The 17,932-nt window shown below is 48.4% G+C and overlaps 3 protein-coding genes across 3 annotated transcripts; 2 read left to right on the top strand and 1 right to left on the bottom strand.

Moving 5' to 3' along the window:
- Positions 1–525: 525 nt before the first annotated feature.
- ACLA_015710 (nuclear pore complex Nup192/Nup205 family protein) lies at positions 526–5,777 on the bottom strand (the record flags this gene model as incomplete). Its single annotated transcript, XM_001274554.1, has 5 exons — positions 526–576; positions 637–908; positions 959–1,114; positions 1,169–5,512; positions 5,594–5,777. The coding sequence occupies 5 exons, from the start codon at positions 5,775–5,777 to the stop codon at positions 526–528; spliced, it is 5,007 nt and encodes a 1,668-aa protein (XP_001274555.1).
- A 348-nt stretch (positions 5,778–6,125) lies between these two features.
- On the top strand, positions 6,126–15,237 carry atmA (DNA-binding protein kinase TEL1; the record flags this gene model as incomplete). The annotated part of the gene is made up of 8 exons (XM_001274553.1): positions 6,126–6,204; positions 6,256–6,298; positions 6,368–7,699; positions 7,756–8,099; positions 8,153–12,640; positions 12,693–13,066; positions 13,122–14,183; positions 14,245–15,237. 8 exons carry the CDS (start codon positions 6,126–6,128, stop codon positions 15,235–15,237), a joined length of 8,715 nt encoding a protein of 2,904 aa, XP_001274554.1.
- A 753-nt stretch (positions 15,238–15,990) lies between these two features.
- ACLA_015690 (gluconeogenesis factor YvcK family protein) lies at positions 15,991–17,587 on the top strand (the record flags this gene model as incomplete). Its single annotated transcript, XM_001274552.1, has 2 exons — positions 15,991–16,192; positions 16,254–17,587. The coding sequence occupies 2 exons, from the start codon at positions 15,991–15,993 to the stop codon at positions 17,585–17,587; spliced, it is 1,536 nt and encodes a 511-aa protein (XP_001274553.1).
- Between the last annotated feature and the right edge of the window lie 345 nt (positions 17,588–17,932).

The following is a 17,932-nucleotide window of genomic DNA, read 5'->3' as shown; positions in this document are numbered from 1 at the left end:
ATGAAGTGAAGCCGATGGATGGCGAAGAAGCGATGGTGAGCCCTGGGCAGCAAGGATGGAATGGGTTACTCCGCAGCCTAGCTGAGGTGATTCGGAGATAAGATAATACGCCCGTGCTCCTGTAGAATGATGACATAGGTACAGAGGTACACTTAGGGACAGCTTCATCTACTGTTTACTGTGGTGGGATGATTTCTGCTTGATGCTAGCATTGATGCCAGAGGATTTTCATCGGCGTTTCATCTACTGCATCTACATTTTCGACCATCGCTTCAAAATCAATGTCCAAAGATGAGGACTTCCACGCGAATCCGCTTCGCTTCATATAATTCCTCATCCTTGCATCCCATTGTTTCCCAATACCCGCGAGCACGCTGTTGCCTCTACTAGCAAGCGTGCTTTCAGTAACTACTTGCGCCGATTAATTTCCTGGAGAAAGTAGGCACCCGAAGTAGTAAGCTGAATAGGATGAGTTTTCATTCACATATGCATCATGTCTTTTTTAATCAATGTTCCCGGGTTCAGCTAGGAAAATAATGTAGGACGGGACAATTCCTTCACTTCCTCATCCTCAAACTAGAAAGATGTTGGTCAGTGAAAAGAGTTGAAGGCAGGTGAATGACGAGGCACACATACTTCCAGGAAATCTGTTGTAGTGACAAGTGTCATATAGCATTTGGCCAATTCACTTAGCGCTTCGTGATGTTCAGCAGCACCTGCTCCCCCAATATTGGCGAAGCGCTTAAAGATACCGACCATGCTCTGTCTGTTCTCAGCAAGGAAAGCTCGTGTTTGCTCTAACATTTGCTCATTGTGAAGCCCCCGAGAAAATACAGCCGAGATAATAACCCGGAGTACTGAGCCAAGGAGATCATAATACTTGCGAAGAGCATCTGGGTTATCGATATCTGGTATGGTCAGAGATGGCTGATCAGAGAACGGAAAATGTTGAACATACCGATACCCAGGTCGGGGTCAGCGGTGAAAAGCCTTGAATCACGGACAGCCTGGAAGAGGCCAGTTTTTAGGACATGAATTGCTCCATTCTTTGTTTGGCAGAGTCGCTGCAACAAGGATAGCAAGGACTCGTAATATGACAATAAGGATGGCGTATCTGGTCAAATCTGAGTGAGCAGCTGTTCCCATTAAAAGATTCATCCGGACATACCGCTTGCTTGAGCATTTTTCAATTCTATGGGTAGCGCTCTGACAGCGTCCAAGAACAGACTTAGGTAATTTGATTGGGATATCGCCTCCGCCAAAGAAGAATCTGTTTTCTGGTCGAGACACGCGAGCAGATTGAGAAACAAAAGAGCTGATACCCGGCATGCTTCTTGACCAGCATACGCGTCATCGCAGGTGGTCTCAATCAGGGTAGGGCTAGCTGTTTTGATGACATGCTGGCTGTGGTGTTTCGAGTTTTGGTTGACTGCATCGGCAGAAACGATACGGTTGATATACTGAGACCCAATATTATAAAATGTTTCCCTCAGATGAACATTGCCGGTTGCAAGAATAATCCCTCGTATGCATATTTGAAACAGCTGATGAAGTTTCTCATCGATAATGTCTCCACTTCGCCGGACCGCGTGTGTACTTGTGCTTGTCGGCTCTAAGCTACTGATGAGAGTCTCAGCCAGTTGTGCGAGCCCAAGCGCCTCCGGAAGGTCGTCCTCAATGGCAGCTTCAAGCTTAGGAAGAATCAGCTGAATTGAATGGAGGATGAAAGTTGATTTCCGGCCATCCTCGATTTCTGAACAAGCAAGCATTGTCTTAATGAGCTCTGTCCATGACCGAAGAGCGAAGTAACAGTTGAAAACGATTTGCCTTGCTTGATTCGTTGCGCGAATGAACAATGTCAAACTCTCAGCCTCAGCCTGAAATTGTTCTTCATCCTGAGGCCGCAATTGCCCATTTGATATTAACTCTTCCTTTCTGATCTGGATCAATTCTGCAACTTCTGCGAGATTATAGAGGACAAGAGACTCGTCTGCTTGCGATTTGGCACACAAGTCGACGCCGATGCCGTCAAGGAAGACTAATTTGGGTGGCTGGAATCGTTGGCTGAGATCAAGGTCAGCAAAGTCAAAGAGATCGAACACAGTGGGATTAAGTATCATTTCTCCCGACTCCGTCGTCGAGTTTCCAAGCAATGTTGAGAGGATGTTTGTCTGAAGTGTTTGCGAGCCCAATTTCGCAGCGGAACGAATCTCGGTGGTGGCATAAGCATACAAGTAACTCCGGTAGAGCAAGAATTCTGCCAGAGCAGAAGCTGATTCAGAAATCCAGAACTCTTCTTCCATGATAGACAAGCCGTCAAACAAAGTGTTTGGTCCAATTATAGGTTGATTGGCAAACATGTTGAGGAGAAAACGGCTCGAGCGCATCTCCAGAAGTGTGAAAGGGGATGAGATTTTGGATGACCATAAATGCTTGAGGACTTCGAAAGCCATACGTCTCAAATGAACCATCCATGCAAGAATATTGCCTTCTAGTGCATCGGGATAGCTCTGCAGGAAACCGATGATAGCATGCAACAGTGACATTCCCTCAGCGAACAGACTATTCGGGGCAACGTCAAGCATGGTGCCAACACTCCTGAACCCAAGGAGAAGATGAGCAATGGTTGGGCGGTCTGTGATCGCGCCCAGACAACTATTGAGAAGTGCCAGCAGATTCTCTCTGATGATATACCCAGAGGATCGCGAGCCGAGTTCTAACTCCCTCAATTCAGGCTGCATTTGCGATACTAGTGGCCGCGAAACACTGTCCACGTCCACTTCTGTGCTCAACACTTCCACGATTTTGTTTGCAGATTGCCATTTCAACAGCTCTGGTGATGACATCTTGTTCAGCTTCCTGGAGCTTGACAATTTCTCCAGAAGCGCCATTGATGTCACTGTCAGCTGCTCATGACCAGCCCCGCAATAAAGGCTCAGGGCTGGGATTATCGTCAAATGATTCAGGACACTGTCCTCGAAGGCGGAGAGTGACGAATTCGCAACGTTGAGCCTGCTTCCACCCGCCTGAGACTTGATCGACGGCCGAACAATATCAAAGTAGGTCGACTGGAGGTCCAAGATGAGATCCATGACCTCAAGACTTTTGACCAAGCATTGAACAAGGACCGAATCAGATGCGGCATTAGCAACTTCGGTTGCGTCTTGTTGAGCAGTCGCAAAGAGGGCTTTGATCACATCTTCGTTGAAAAGCCATTCAGCTACACGGGCAAATGGATGAAGACGGATATAAGTAACCAGCGAAGACGTTTTCAAGCTGAGCTCAGCGCTGACAGCGGGTTGGCTGAGAACAGTGACTATGCTCTCATTGAACGACTTGAGGCAGGTGATGATAAAATCCAAGCAGTTGTAAGTTAAAAGACGAGTCTGGCGTTCGCTTAAATCCGGAACCTTTCTGGACAAAGCCTGGCCCAGAACGAAGTCAATGTATGGCTCGATACCAGGCATACGATAAGATGACCCCAAAGATTCAGGGAAAGGCAAGGAAAGATGGAAGTCAGCCGAATCCGATGTGGGAGAAACAAGCGAGTAGATTAAGACGACAAAGGCATTGGCCTGGTCAAAGCTTTCGCCTATCTTCTGGAAGGCCTGATGCTCGTGCCAAACCAGTGGATTCGAGACTATGGGCACTTTGCCGAGACCAGAAGCACTCGTAGCACCTCCAGAAATCCACTGATCAAGTGAAAGCCACATCTCATTGCCATTGTGGGAGGATCTTCCCGTCATTAAAGCTGCGAGGGTTGTGAACACAGTGGCCCTTAGATGAGTGGGTACTGGGCCGCTGCATAATGTTAACAAGGTGCTGACAATATTATTTGACGGGTGATGAAGCATCCATTCCCTGATGGATGCGCTTTGTCTACACAGATGACCCATCAATCGGAGATAGCATGTCAGCATGACAGGACTTTCCGGTTCGCTCATGTCGACTGGCTCCGTCTTTCGAGCACGCAGAACAGACTGAGACGCGACGGGCTTCTCATTGACCCTACTTGCGTATAGTTGAAGCTCAGCAAACATCTGGGACCAATTCATAGAGGTAGACCGCTTGAACTTGGCCGACAAGAACTTGTCTTCTTCAGACAGGAAACGTTGCGCTGCGGCGGCATTTTCTTCGCCCCCTGAAATAGAACATATCAACTCGCAGAATGCACTGACTCTTGGTACCGTCTGTCTCTTAGACGCCCATTGAAGGAAACCATACAGATTGCCATCCGGATCAGCCCAGAATTCCTGAGCCGCGTCCGGTCGACCATCAAAGGCAAATGCCATGATTATGAGAAACGACTCAAGATGCGTCCGAGCTTCCACCAGGCCGCGATGATGGCTGGATGTCAGGCCATCCCTGAGGGCAGTTATTTGATCTAAGCGCTGCATATCCTCTTCAGATTTCAACTTGCGAACGGCATCTGGCATATTAGCGATGCATGATTCAACGAAGGCTTCAAGATTCTCCATCAATAGAGTCTTAAGGAATCCAGCACATGATCCTAGCTCCAGATTTGCCGATGCACCCTCCTTCAACAGGAGAGTTACGAGTTCGCGACGGGCAGGATCGGTCCATTCTTCATTGTTTACGCTGGCGCAAACAGCAAGCAGGAATTCCAATCCTCCATCGTCTAAGACAGTCATGAACATCTTCGTGCGTTCTTCTGCCTCTTTATCGAGGTCAACTCCTTGCACAGGCGATGAAGGCCCATCAATATCCCAGCCGCTGTACACTGCTAGCCAAAGCGCAACTACAGCAGCATGAAATGTCGGTAACTTCCAGTTTTGACCGTCCTTGGTGGAAGTAACAGCTGTGTGTAGACTTCTCGCTTCTTTGTAAGAATTGGACCGCTCGGGAGAGCCATGCTGAACGAATGAAGAGATCATAGCAGGAATGTAGTGGACTAGAAGGCCATCGATTCGGTCGAGCTTCCTCAGTCGTGTGAGAAGCACTCGGAGGTCCTCCGGGCTGGTGTAAGGGCCCTTGAAGAAGTAGCATATTATTGCCCCCAGCGACTCATGTTGTTGCTGCAGGCTGTTGCGTTGATATTCAATAGCCTCCATCACGTCCCGATCCCCTGTTTGACCAACAATCGAAGCTTTCTGCACCTGCTCCCCAAGGAGTAGCAGCCACCCCTCGATTTCCTCCATCGATTTCATGCACTTCCGCGCATAGAGTGATGCGTTCCTCAATGGCCCGTTTTTGATCTCAACAACAAAAGCCACCATTTCTTGCATAAGAGCTTGTGTCACTTCTCTTTCAACCTCAAACGTTTCTTGTAGAATGAGACGCAAGCATTCGAGAAGAAAGTGCCGACGCTCATGGAAGCGCATGATCGCCGCAATCAAAGGAGGCCTATCCAGCATCTGGGCTTCCTCTTGGGCAGCGAGGAACAAGACTGCCGCTTCCAGTTCGTCAATGTTGAGAGCATCCGCGAGCTGTAGCGCTCCTTGTTGGAAGTCCTGATTAATTGAATATTCGACATCATCGACTGTAATCTTCCCTGTATCGCATTCAATCAATGTCAGCTTCAATCTTCGTTCCCATCGTCTTGTCTTTGACAGAATAATAGAGAGCGACTCACCTGAGAGAACGGTCTGCCGACTTGTGTTGTTCTTCGTGGGTTTGTCCAGGAGTTTCCTGAAATCTTCAATATGAGCCTCCAACTCGATACGAAGTCGTTCAATGTTTACAAACGACGAGTCTGAAAGCGCAGAAAGATCCTGGTAAAGGCCACGAAGGCCTGCCAGTGTATCCCTGCCTTCCATTCTCAGAGTCTGTCCGATGAAAGGCGGATGAAGATGTAGGAGGGAGCTACGGAGAGCTATCTGTTTGTCCCAGGATCCAAAAATGGTCGGAGGACGCGGTCAAAATTCCGGCGGAAAAAAGGCGGAGCTCACTTGGCCCCAAACGAAGCACAAGCCACACCAGAATTAAATAGATCTATGATGGGCCACTCCAAAACAATAATGAGTATTGGCATCAATCCCTCAGTCTATGCCAGATCATCGAGGATTGTCAATGCATACGAGTATTTCAAAAAGACTGATTCAGGATATACTAACGCTTGCGCATTAAATGTCAAATGAGCGCAAGATCGCATCTGCACCACCATGATGGCGCAGGTCACTCTCGACAAGGCCATCGCGCTTTTGTCCTCTGAGAGACTGAAAGAGCGCTCTGATAGCTTAGCTGGTTTGTTCTTAGTCTGGCTAATTGTTTTCCCATCTGCTGATCCCTAATTAGATCTTAAACACATCCTCCAGCAAACCAAAACAAGTTCCAAACTGTACGTAAGATTCTCAATCAATACTTCGAATGAATTGATTGGAAGACTGACCAGCGCTTGATCTTCTAGAACCTCTTTAAATGACAAAGCCTGCCATAAGATCTTTGAATCCCTTTTCCGATTCATTTCCGTCGAGAAATCCTTGTACAACAAAGCGAGTTCGAAGGGGGCATCTGGCTCACGGTTGTCCGCTTGTGCTTCCGTCATTCGGACGGCTGTTGATGTCTTCCTGCGTAACCTGAGGACGAAGTCGATTCGGGCTATCGTCGACCACATAACCGAGATTTTACAGGTTCCTGGAGAAGGACTGTGGGAACATCTCAGTGCGGATTATTTGAAATGCCTCACTACGCTCTTGCACTACCCTCCTCATGTGGAGCATCTAGGCGCAAATGAGTGGGAGAAGGTCCTGAACTTTTGTCTAACAAGTGTCGGTGCCGAAGGAGAAGGGAATAGTCAGCCAAACGTTCGAGATAGCCACTCATCTATCCTTGATGACTATGTGGGTGTCAGCCCACGCTCGACGTCGAGAAGAACGTCAACCTTGGCTTTGCGAGAGAAACAAAGCGGCGATAAAAGAGCAGCCGGGGAAGCTATAGTGTGTATACAGCTACTCGTGGCGACACCAATTGCTCCTGTTCAAGCATTTGCCGAAAAGGTTCTCCAAGGACTGACGGCATTCTTGAAATCGTCGTCTATCGCTGGAAGTGAACATCAAGCCGCATTCAGTAGCATTAATACAGTTGTCATGAGGGTTCTCTTTGGCCAGTCTGATCTCGTTCGCAATTTTCTTTTGGAATTAATACCAGTAATTCGACATCTGTGGTCTACCAAGCTTGGGGGCCTGAAGGATGAATTACTCGTCACAGTCATGCTTTGTGTGATTGTCTTGACTGATGCGACTCGAAGGGAGCCGACAGAGTCACTGTCGCTCTTGACCGAAAACCTATTGGACACCTTGTATTCGGAGTATATCAGACGTCCAGAGAAGGACATCCTCCAAATTGATGAGTTGATATTTCATCGAGAGACCTCCTCGCAGACACATGATCTCACATTGCAGCCTCGACTTGAAGTATCCAGATCTGAGCATAACTGGACAGTTGTATGGATCATGGCGAAGTTGATGAAGTTGTCAGAAGAACTAACCAAGCGGCTATCTCCTTCCACGGGTGCGGTCCCGAGCAAGAAGCAGCGCTTCACGTCGGCATATGATGAGGTTTTCAAAGATGCTGTCATGTCCTCGGGCAACAAAAGAGTTTGTGCCCTCCAATTGATCCCTATTCTTCTTCAAGATCATGTGGATATGGAATCGAAAGCATCTTTACTTCAGCGATTGATACCTTGCATAATCGACGACAACAACATTATATCTTCGTGGACAATGGTAGCAATCGCAAGGTAGGTGCGGGCGAACCTCTTTGTATGAAGCAAAACTAATGAATGGTCACAAAAAGCATTGCTAGTGACACTGATGCGGCCGCTTCCCTTTCCCTGAAGAAGTATTGGCAACAGACATGGAATCTTACATCTCGAGCCTCCACATCTCAAAATACCTCCAGAGCTGCCTGCAATCTTATGGGTAGCATTCTTCAGTTCGACCTTCTGGAGTATTCCGTAGTTGCAGAAACGACAGCTTCAATGCTTGCGTCGATGAATTTAAACGCACCCTCTATTATCTCAGATGCGTCCTTGGGACTTTGGGCCACTCTAACCCGGTTAGGTGCGCAAACAAGTCCTGGCTCAGCCTCTAGCGCTTCCAAGCAAATCTGCTCGTGGCTTCGAGAGGCTTGGACGATCGGTACACTCCTTCATTTCTTTCTTCGCCGATTTATTGAGCTGATGTTATGGCAGGAACGGTGGCCGATCGAGTCCAAACTGCGCAAATTGCTGCTTTTGCACGTCCCCTGGACCTTCTGAATTTGTTTTTGGCATGTACCAATAGGCAGTGTAAATTGCCCAAACTCCAGTATCGAGGACCGGGAGGACTCGTCGCAAAAGGTTGGCATTTCTACCGGAGTAACCAGGAGCTATTGGAATACCTCTTCCACATCAATGGACTGCTGGGCCCTACAAGCACGCATGAGAAGAACCAGCCATTGACTTTGCAATTCGCGAGTCGTCAAGATCCAAATGATGATATAATCCTGGATATGCTACAAGCAAAAGCCGATATTTTCTTGCAAACCTGGCGATTGCTGTCTGAGAATAAGACACACCATGTGACTGTTGACATCTTTCAGATACTAAGTTCGTTCTGCATCGTGGTTGCAATGTACACAGAATGCCTGCCCGAGCAGAATACATCACGAATAGAGAATCTGCATAAAAATTGCCAGCAGCTTTGGGAGAACCTCTGTTCATTCATGGCATCCCGCGAAGTGACCTATACACAAAGTTGCTTGGAACTTTTATGTCCGCTCCTTGCACAAGATTGCGGGCTAGGGAGGAAGGATTCCGTTATCGCTAACAGCCTATACAAGCTGACGCCTCCTCTGACCAAGGTCCTGGAAACTTATAGACAAGATCAGAAACAATTGCTATCTTGCCCTGACCAAGAGTCCATGGAATTGGATGATCCCTTGATGCAGTCCCACGACCTTCTGGCTGAGAATATGTGTATCATTAATCTGAACCGAGAACATCGCCCTCCCTTCCAAGACTCTGCCACTTTTCAACGTTCGATGACTATTCGGCTTTCGCTCTTTCAGTTAGGATTTGCCTGTACACCCTTTTCCGAAACATCGGCTACTGGTCCTCTGATCGAGTATCTTACGAATCTGGATGAGGCAGATCTGTTATCTGCGCGGCACTTCTTGCCCCATATCTACCAGGCATGCTCAGTAATGGACCGCAGCTGTCTCTTGGATCTTCTCGAAGACATGGGAGAAAAATGTCTGCAAACATATCAACTAGAGCGTTGCGAAAATTCACAGATACTCTGCATCCGTGTGCTGTCTAGCTTTGTCAAAGCATGGACGAATGGCGTGGGAGATCACCTCACTGATTCTGCCTCTGATATCTACAATTGGTTTACCGATGTGTTACTGGCAAAAGGCCGGGCTTCCTCTCAAGTACTCATTGCATTCTCTAGGCTTCTCAAGGAGATCTTTGGCGTTAACGCAACGTATACAAGCGGTCACTCAAGCCCATCACCACGGACAAGTCTCTTCACAATACTTCGAGAAAGCGATATTCTGACCAAGTTCAACGTTGGCAATCTGATCCCCTTATTGTTCGGGCACTTCCCGCTAAAGAATCATGACGCCATATTTGACGATGTGCTGGACAGCCTCCCGAGGGATCCTGACTGGGATGAAGGTATCGCTCTTCGCTTGCTGATATTAGCCAAAATAGCTTCACAATGGCATACCCTCCTCCGGAGAAGTATCTACCACATGTTCGAGACGCCGGCCCAAGTACCTCATTCTCTTTGGTATGCTGAAAAATGCGTACGCGATGTTGCTACAATACTTGGCCTTGAAGATGCGAGGCAATTGTTTCGCCTTTTCTCATCGCAGATTCTCTATACCTGGACCGAAACGCAATCAATTACCTCAATGCCTTTCAGTATATTTGGATATCCTACGATTGAGGACATGCTGGTCGATGTTCAAGATGAAATTGTCGGTCAAATTATGATGCGAGCTAATGAGCATGAGGCGGATGAACTCTCGAGCCGCATGGGAACGCCTTTTGTTGAGCTTCTGGCAACCTCCTTCCATAAAGCTGAGGCGTATAGCATAGCTCGAGATATTAGCACCCCTCCTGGGCAGGGCAGCCAACCCAAAGGAGTGGAGAATCGACTTAAGAAGATCCTAGGCGCGGATCGCTTTGTGGATTTGATCGAGAAACAATTCCCTCAAGTTATAGCAACGTTCTTTGGGTCTCTAGATCAATACGAACAGATCGAGAGGGCGTTCGCCAAAAGACCTAATTTCCAAGCTGCTCTCAATGTTTTGAAATCCATCACTGCCAAGAGTTTTTCGAAGGCCATGCTTCCAGCAAATCAGCAACCATCGTTCAGAGCCCGTTATCTTCTTGACGAGCTCGATTTCCTCTGCAGACGCAGCGGGTACGAGCTGGATACCATCTGGACTCCTACACTGGCAACCTATGTCTGCCGGACACTTCTGGAGTCCATCCATCCGGCCCTTGGGTCACTCCATGCTTGTTCTATCATTCGCAAAATTCGGATCTTGATGTGCATCGCCGGTCCTGTCATGCTAAGAGATTATCCTTGTGAGATGCTGCTTCATGGTCTTCGACCGTTTCTGACCGATATCTATTGCGCGGAAGATGCCTTGGGACTTTTCTGGTATCTGTTAGAGGCAGGCAGGCCCTACTTGATTGACAACCCTGGCTTTACGGCAGGAATTTCAGTCTCCACCTTGCTCTATCTCAGAAAGTTCTTGACATCCTTTCCAGCAGGTACGATGCAGGAAAGCCAGACCACCTCATCTTTGGCAAATATTCGGAGGTTTCTTGACTGGTTTGAAGACTTCTTGAGCAACTATGAATCAAATAATCTGAGCGGAGAAGGACAGGCTTTGTTCCAGCGGCTGGTGGATTCTTCGCGTAAAATATCTGCCACAGGGAATGAATCAGATGGCATGGACGAGCGAGACCTTCTACTTGAAGTAATTCGTGACCGCAATTCCAAAACGAACCTGCTAAGCCACTCCATATCCGACCACATTCTGTCACTGCTTTGTACGGACTTCAAGAGCCTCCCGAGTTATCAGTATGATTATATAGGGGAGGGCGATGATGCCATTGCGAACTCCGTTGCTTTATGCCAGACTCTTCAGGATTTCAACCCGACAACTGAATATCGCTTATGGGCCGCCCAGGTAATTGGTAGAGTCTTCGCTGCTACTGGCAGGATCAGCGATGTTCTCACGAGGGAACAAAGTTCCACTTTATTCGAGCCTCAAATGGTTAGATTGCACCTGGACGTATTCTGCCAGTCAAAGGCGAGGATACTGCAAATACTCTGCAATATGTTGCAGAAGAGCAACCCCCTGGAGGTTGGCCTGGTTGAGCGGACCTTGCAGCTTATCATCAGTACTCTTGCCGTGTCTCCTGAATTTGAAAGCTATGGAGACACAATACCTCCTTCCTGGCTGAAAGCACTGATTTGGAGTCCATACCAATGCCCATCCATAGCTTTACGGGCTTCTGAGGTCAGAAAACACGATGCATTGGTTGGGTGGACTACAGGGATGTCCGCTGAGCGCTGGGCCCGTAGCATTGGACTGTTCTTATCAAGAGCAGCCTCCAAAGATCCTGTTATTGGACCGTTGATTACAATTCTGCATGTCATTCCTCACTTGGCAGCCCAGATATTACCATATATTCTCCATGATGTCCTGCTCACAGAGCTAGAAGGGGAAGCGGGCGTGCGTCAGACTATCTCCGAAATCTTCAGGCAAGGATTACACGAAGTTGACGACAGTTCTATACCCCATGTCCGGTTGATTCTCAATTGCATTCTATACCTTCGAAATCAGCCACGACCTCAAGAAGCGACCATCGTTGAACGTGATGAGTGGCTCGACATTGACTTTGCACAAGCATCCAAAGCTGCCAAAATTTGCCGTCTGCCCAAGACTTCTCTCCTTTTCCTCGAGATACAAGCATCTCGTGTCGTTTCTGGCTCCCGTCGCTCTTCGCTGGCGAAGTACGAACCCCCGCCTGAAATTCTTCATGAAATTTTCCGAAATGTGGATGACCCAGATCTGTTCTATGGCGTTCAGCAGAGCTCCTCTCTCGAATCTGTCATGGGAACCTTAGAGCATGAAAGCTCCGGACTCAAGAATCTCCTTTTCCAAAGTGCTCAATATGACAGCGCGATACAAATGTCGGAAGACACCAATGCCAATGCTTCTGGTCTCCTGAGGGCACTCAACTCAACCAACCTTCAAGGAATCGCTAATTCATTATCCTCATATGTCGGTGGCACGAAAGGTAGTTCTGTCTCGTTTGAGAGCATGATGCAAGCCGCAATCAACCTTCGTCAGTGGGATATCCCAGTCTCTCCATTGAACCTTTCGCCGTCTGCTGCACTTTTCAGAGCTTTTCAAAGTCTGAACTCATCGAGGACTCTTTTGGAAGTTTCTTCTTCCGTGAAAGAAAGCCTTCTGGCAATCTCAGACTCACTTGCCAGCACTAGTCGCTCGGCAATGTCATTGCGGACAGCAATGAGGGACTTGGGGATTGTGACTGAGATCAGCGATATGTTGAGCGCGAAATCTTCCGAAGAAATCAATGAAGTATGGAAAGAGGTTGCTCAGAGAAATACTTGGTTGAAGACAACAAGGCAGGTCGAAGTCATCCATTGTTCCCCACCTCCAAGGCACTGCTAATTCGAGTAGTGTTCGCGAGGTCGGAGACATTTTGAATTGTCATGAAGCTTTATTCTCCTCTATCAAAAGAAAGCGATATCTCAAATCAGCTATTGGACTGAGTGACCAAGAAGCGCAACTTTTAGAAGTACAAGTCATCCGCCAATCGCTCGAGATAACCAGAAGCCATGGGATTCCGCAAGCTTCTCTGAAATCCGCGGTCTGCCTTTCTAAGCTTGCGAATTCGTGTGCGATGCAGGGGATCAATATTGAGGGAGCAGCGAAATTCGATCTCGCCAATGTGCTTTGGGATCAAGGAGAAATGGCAGCATCCATTCGAATGCTCCAACAACTTGACAGCCAGAATGACATACACAAACAGGCCATTCCAATTAGTCGCCCAGAGCTTTTGGTCACGCTTGTGAGTAAAGCCCACTTAAATGCATAGTTTCCGTCCTATATCTAACACAGGCAAGGGTCATCACGTTGCGGAAGCGCGCTTGGAGAAACCAGAAGCCATCATTCAAGGATACCTTGCTCCTGCAGTCAAAGAACTCAAGAATCGCTCAGGAGGTGGGGAGGCTGGCCGAGTATATCATGGATTTGCCATTTTCTGTGATCAGCAATTGCAGAATCCTGACGGATTGGAAGACTTCAAACGGGTTGAGCAACTTCGCAATCGCAAAGAAAAGGAAGTGTTGGCTCTTGAAGATATGATGAAGAGGGCGGAAGGTAAAGAAAGAGATGCTCTTCGGCACTATCGAACCAAGACGAAACAGTGGTTTGACCTTGATGATCGGGAGTATCAACGCTTGCGACGGAGTCGGGAGGCCTTTCTGCAACAGTGCCTCGAGAACTATCTTCTTTGTCTAAAGGAGAGCGACAATTACAACGCTGACGCTCTGCGGTTCTGCGCAATATGGCTTGACAAATCGGACAGTGATATTGCGAACAAGGCTGTCTCCAAATACCTAAACCAAGTCCCGAGTCGGAAGTTCGCGCCTCTTATGAATCAGCTCACGTCTCGATTGCTCGATACGTCCGACGAATTTCAGAACATGCTGTTCGCATTAATCTTCCGTATCTGTGTTGAGCATCCATTCCATGGTATGTACCAAATATTCGCCAGCAGCAAATCGAAGGGTGGAAAAGACCAGTCTGCTTTATCTCGTAATCGAGCAGCGAACAAATTAGTCGATTACCTGAGAAATGATAAACGAATTGGCCCAACCTGGGTTACGGTGCACAACGCAAATATCAACTATGTGCGCTTTGCGGTTGAGCGGCTGGACGAGAAGGTGAAGAGTGGTGCGAAGGTACAGTTAAAGAAGTTCTTGACGGGTCAACGCCTCGAGCAAGATGCCTCGACGCAAAGGCTACCGCCGCCAACGATGAAGATCGAAATCCGGCTTGATTGTGATTACAGTGATGTTCCTAAACTCGTTCGATACCATCCGGAGTTCACAGTTGCGTCAGGAGTGAGCGCACCGAAGATTGTCACCGCCGTGGCCAGTGATGGTCACAAGTATAAGCAATTGGTAAAATTCACTCTGTGCGCTTTCTTTGGAACAAACAGTTCAGCTAACTCCGACATTGTAGTTCAAGGGAGGCAATGACGACTTGAGACAAGACGCTATCATGGAGCAAGTCTTCGAACAAGTGAGCAGTCTTCTCAAGGACCATCAGGCAACGCAACAGCGAAAACTGGGGATTCGCACCTACAAGGTCCTCCCACTGACCTCGAATGCGGGAATCATTGAGTTTGTGCCGCATACTATTCCCCTTCATGACTACCTGATGCCGGCACATCAAAAATACTTCCCCAAGGACATGAAACCTAGTGTATGTCGGAAGCATATCAGTGATGTACAGACACGCTCCTTTGAACAGCGTGTCAAGACATTTCGCCAAGTGACGGAACATTTTCATCCAGTCATGCGATACTTTTTCATGGAAAAGTTTAACAATCCAGATGATTGGTTCAGCAAGAGACTTGCTTACACTCGAAGCACTGCGGCAATCTCTATTCTGGGACATGTGCTTGGACTGGGTGACCGCCATGGGCATAATATCCTTCTAGACGAACGAACCGGAGAGGTCGTGCACATCGACTTGGGAGTGGCTTTCGAGCAAGGTCGGGTCCTGCCGGTTCCAGAGGTGGTTCCGTTCCGTCTAACGCGCGACCTGGTTGACGGCATGGGCATCACCAAGACAGAAGGCGTGTTCCGGCGCTGCTGTGAGTTCACGCTCGAGGCACTACGGCAGGAATCATACAGCATCATGACGATCCTCGACGTGCTTCGGTATGATCCTCTGTACAGCTGGACGGTCTCTCCACTGCGAATGAAGCGAATGCAAGATGCACAAGAAGCCGGCGATGGCCCCCCGATGATTCCTGGCGGTGCAGAGGACCAGCGATCCGCAAACGAACCGAGTGAAGCTGATCGCGCTCTGACGGTTGTCGCGAAGAAATTGAGCAAGACTCTCAGTGTCACGGCGACTGTCAACGAGCTCATCCAACAGGCTACGGATGAAAGAAATCTTGCTGTTCTCTACTGTGGTATGTATCTTCTCTTAGCTGTGATACAATAAGCTAACATGAGTTTTTCTCTCTAGGCTGGGCCGCATATGCATAAGTCTTTCATCACATTGAGATTTTTTCGATTCCCCATTTGATTTTATTTTTATTTCTCTGTTTCATCATGCATATATTCTCTTCTCATGATAGAAGCAGGTGAATACTTGTTTATAACTCCATAGCTCTCCTTCAATGCTCGAGCGGAACGTACACGCATTCAATAAATAGCTTGATCAACAGACACACCGCCGCATACAGGCCTCAGTTTATACCCTTATTGTCTTGAATTTTGCAACCTGTCAAAGTTCGTTCCTTAATGTCTTATCAACTCACACTTTGACACTGTTGGCGCACTTTTCTGTCCATCAGCAGGAGAAGAGTTTGAAATTCATTTGTCCTTGCAGTAGACAATGTACCATTCTAATCTGTAAATCAATCCTATGAATCAAGCCAAAATTCTTCATTCCTCATGAGGTTGAAGGTATTGCCTTGTATCATCTTGGCTTATAAGCTTGTGTTGTTCCCGATCCGGTAAAAGGGCACGCAATGGCTGCTTGATCTGCCTAAAGAGGCAAGTGACATCGCAACGGCCATCTTCTGCTAAAAATAGGCGCAACTCCTTTATAGTCTATATCCAGCGACACAACAGACTGATTTTTCAACATAATCATACTGCTTAGTTTTGTTCAAGTTCTTATTCTCAATACAACTCCAGCTCCAGTGTTGGTGCGTCCGGAGGAGTGTCGCAGGGGCCACTCGGTTTCGTCATGTCAACGACAGCTGCCCCCAACCGGGGTATTGTCGTGTTCTCAGGAGGAAGTGCTGCCAATAATCTGGTTGATGTCTTCAGCAGCTTACGCGAGAGTAAGGACTGCTTGCTAAGCTACATCATTCCTATCAGTGACAACGGAGGCTCGTCGTCAGAACTGATCCGGATTTTTGGAGGCCCTGGCATAGGTGATGTGCGAAGTATGGCCACCGTCCCGGGTTCATTGATGCTCTCATGGATAGTGTACTGATTATCTGACAGGCAGATTGGTGCGGCTCATCCCCGAATCACCTCCGAATTCAGAACGGGCAGCCATCAAGACTCTGTTCAATCATCGACTGCCTGCCGATGCTGGCGCCGCTCACAGTGCATGGCAGTCAATCGTGGACGGTACTTCAGAGCTTTGGAGGATCGTCACTCCTGCAAAAAAAGAGCTAATACGATCGTTCTTTAATCTATTGAATCTGGAAATCCTGAAGCGCGCGCGACCGCCTTCGTCAACCTTTGATTTCACCTCAGCCAGTGTTGGCAATCTCTTCTTAACAGGCGCACGACTTTTCAGCGGCAGTTTCGAAAGCGCAATATACCTCCTCGGAAGCATCTGCGGCGTACCATCGGATGTTGTCCGTGTGATCCCAGCCATCAACTCCAACTTCTCCCATCACATCTCCGCGTCGCTAGCCGATGGGACCATCATTGTCGGACAGAACAGCATCTCTCACCCCAGCGAGGCAACTGCTTTGCAGCCCAGACCGGGCTCCAGGCGCCCCAGCCTTCTTTTAGCGGACGGCGGCGAATATCTTGAGGAAACTGAGCCCTCCGACGCCTCTGATGCCGTCTCATACGAGGATGACCATCTCCCCGGCTCTCTCCCCACCCTCCGCAACAAAAACATCAAGTTCAGCAAAAGCGACAACGAAGATCTCCCGTCCCGCATCACCCGAATCTGGTACATCAATCCCTATGGCCAGGAGATCCGGCCGCCAGCCAACCCTCGGGTCCTCGAGTCGCTCCGTGACTCCCAGGCCATCATCTACAGCATCGGCTCTCTCTACACCTCGCTCATCCCCTCCCTTGTCCTCCGTGGCGTCGGCCAAGCCATCGCAACCAGCCCGGCCCGGCACAAAATCCTCATTCTCAATGGATCCTTGGACCGAGAAACAGGCCCGCCCTCCGAGCCCTTCACGGCAGTCGAGTTCGTGGAGGCAATCACCCTCGCTGGAGAAGAAAGCCGCGGCAGAGGGCTCCTGAAATTCCCTAATCATACTAGTAGCCCACCAACTAGTCTCCGACCTCTCCTTCCGTACAACTCCTATGTCACACATATTCTACACCTCGACGGGCCCGGGACGCCGAAAGTCGATCGTGAACGCCTTGCTGAGATGGGCATCGAGACGCTCCGGCTGTACGGCCGGAAGATTATGGCACCTGGTCCGGATGGGGAGGAGGTTGCCGTCGGGATGAAGTACGATCCTAATGCCCTTGTGCAGGCTTTGGAGGTGGTACTGGGCCGCAAAGGCGATGCGATTCTCCGTGGTGATGGTAATGGCTTAAGTCGAAGGAATACTCTGGACCCGGGGAGAAGACGAGAGTGATCTGAAGGCTTATCTTATTCAAATGTGTGACGAAGAAGACATTAAGTAATAATACCATAAAGGAAGAGTAGCATTCCGAAGGAATATTTACAGATATAGCCTTTCATGAGCACAATATATTACATAGAAAAAGAAAAAAAAAACAAATCCCTTTCATCATAGAATACAAGAACACCTTCCTACCGAACCTTCTCAACCAATCAATGCGACGCCACCCAATGCTTCTTTAAAAGCCACTCGTCGGGCGATACAGCGCGATGGAGACATATATAGACCATACAGATAAGGGGTAAGAGAAGAGTGAAGAAACAGAGGATGCGGATAACAGAAGAAAGAGAGGAAAGG

This window comes from Aspergillus clavatus, genomic scaffold (assembly GCF_000002715.2).
Source record: "Aspergillus clavatus NRRL 1 1099423829795 genomic scaffold, whole genome shotgun sequence".
Lineage (NCBI taxonomy): Eukaryota > Fungi > Ascomycota > Eurotiomycetes > Eurotiales > Aspergillaceae > Aspergillus > Aspergillus clavatus.
This window is presented reverse-complemented; position numbering and strand designations above follow the sequence as displayed.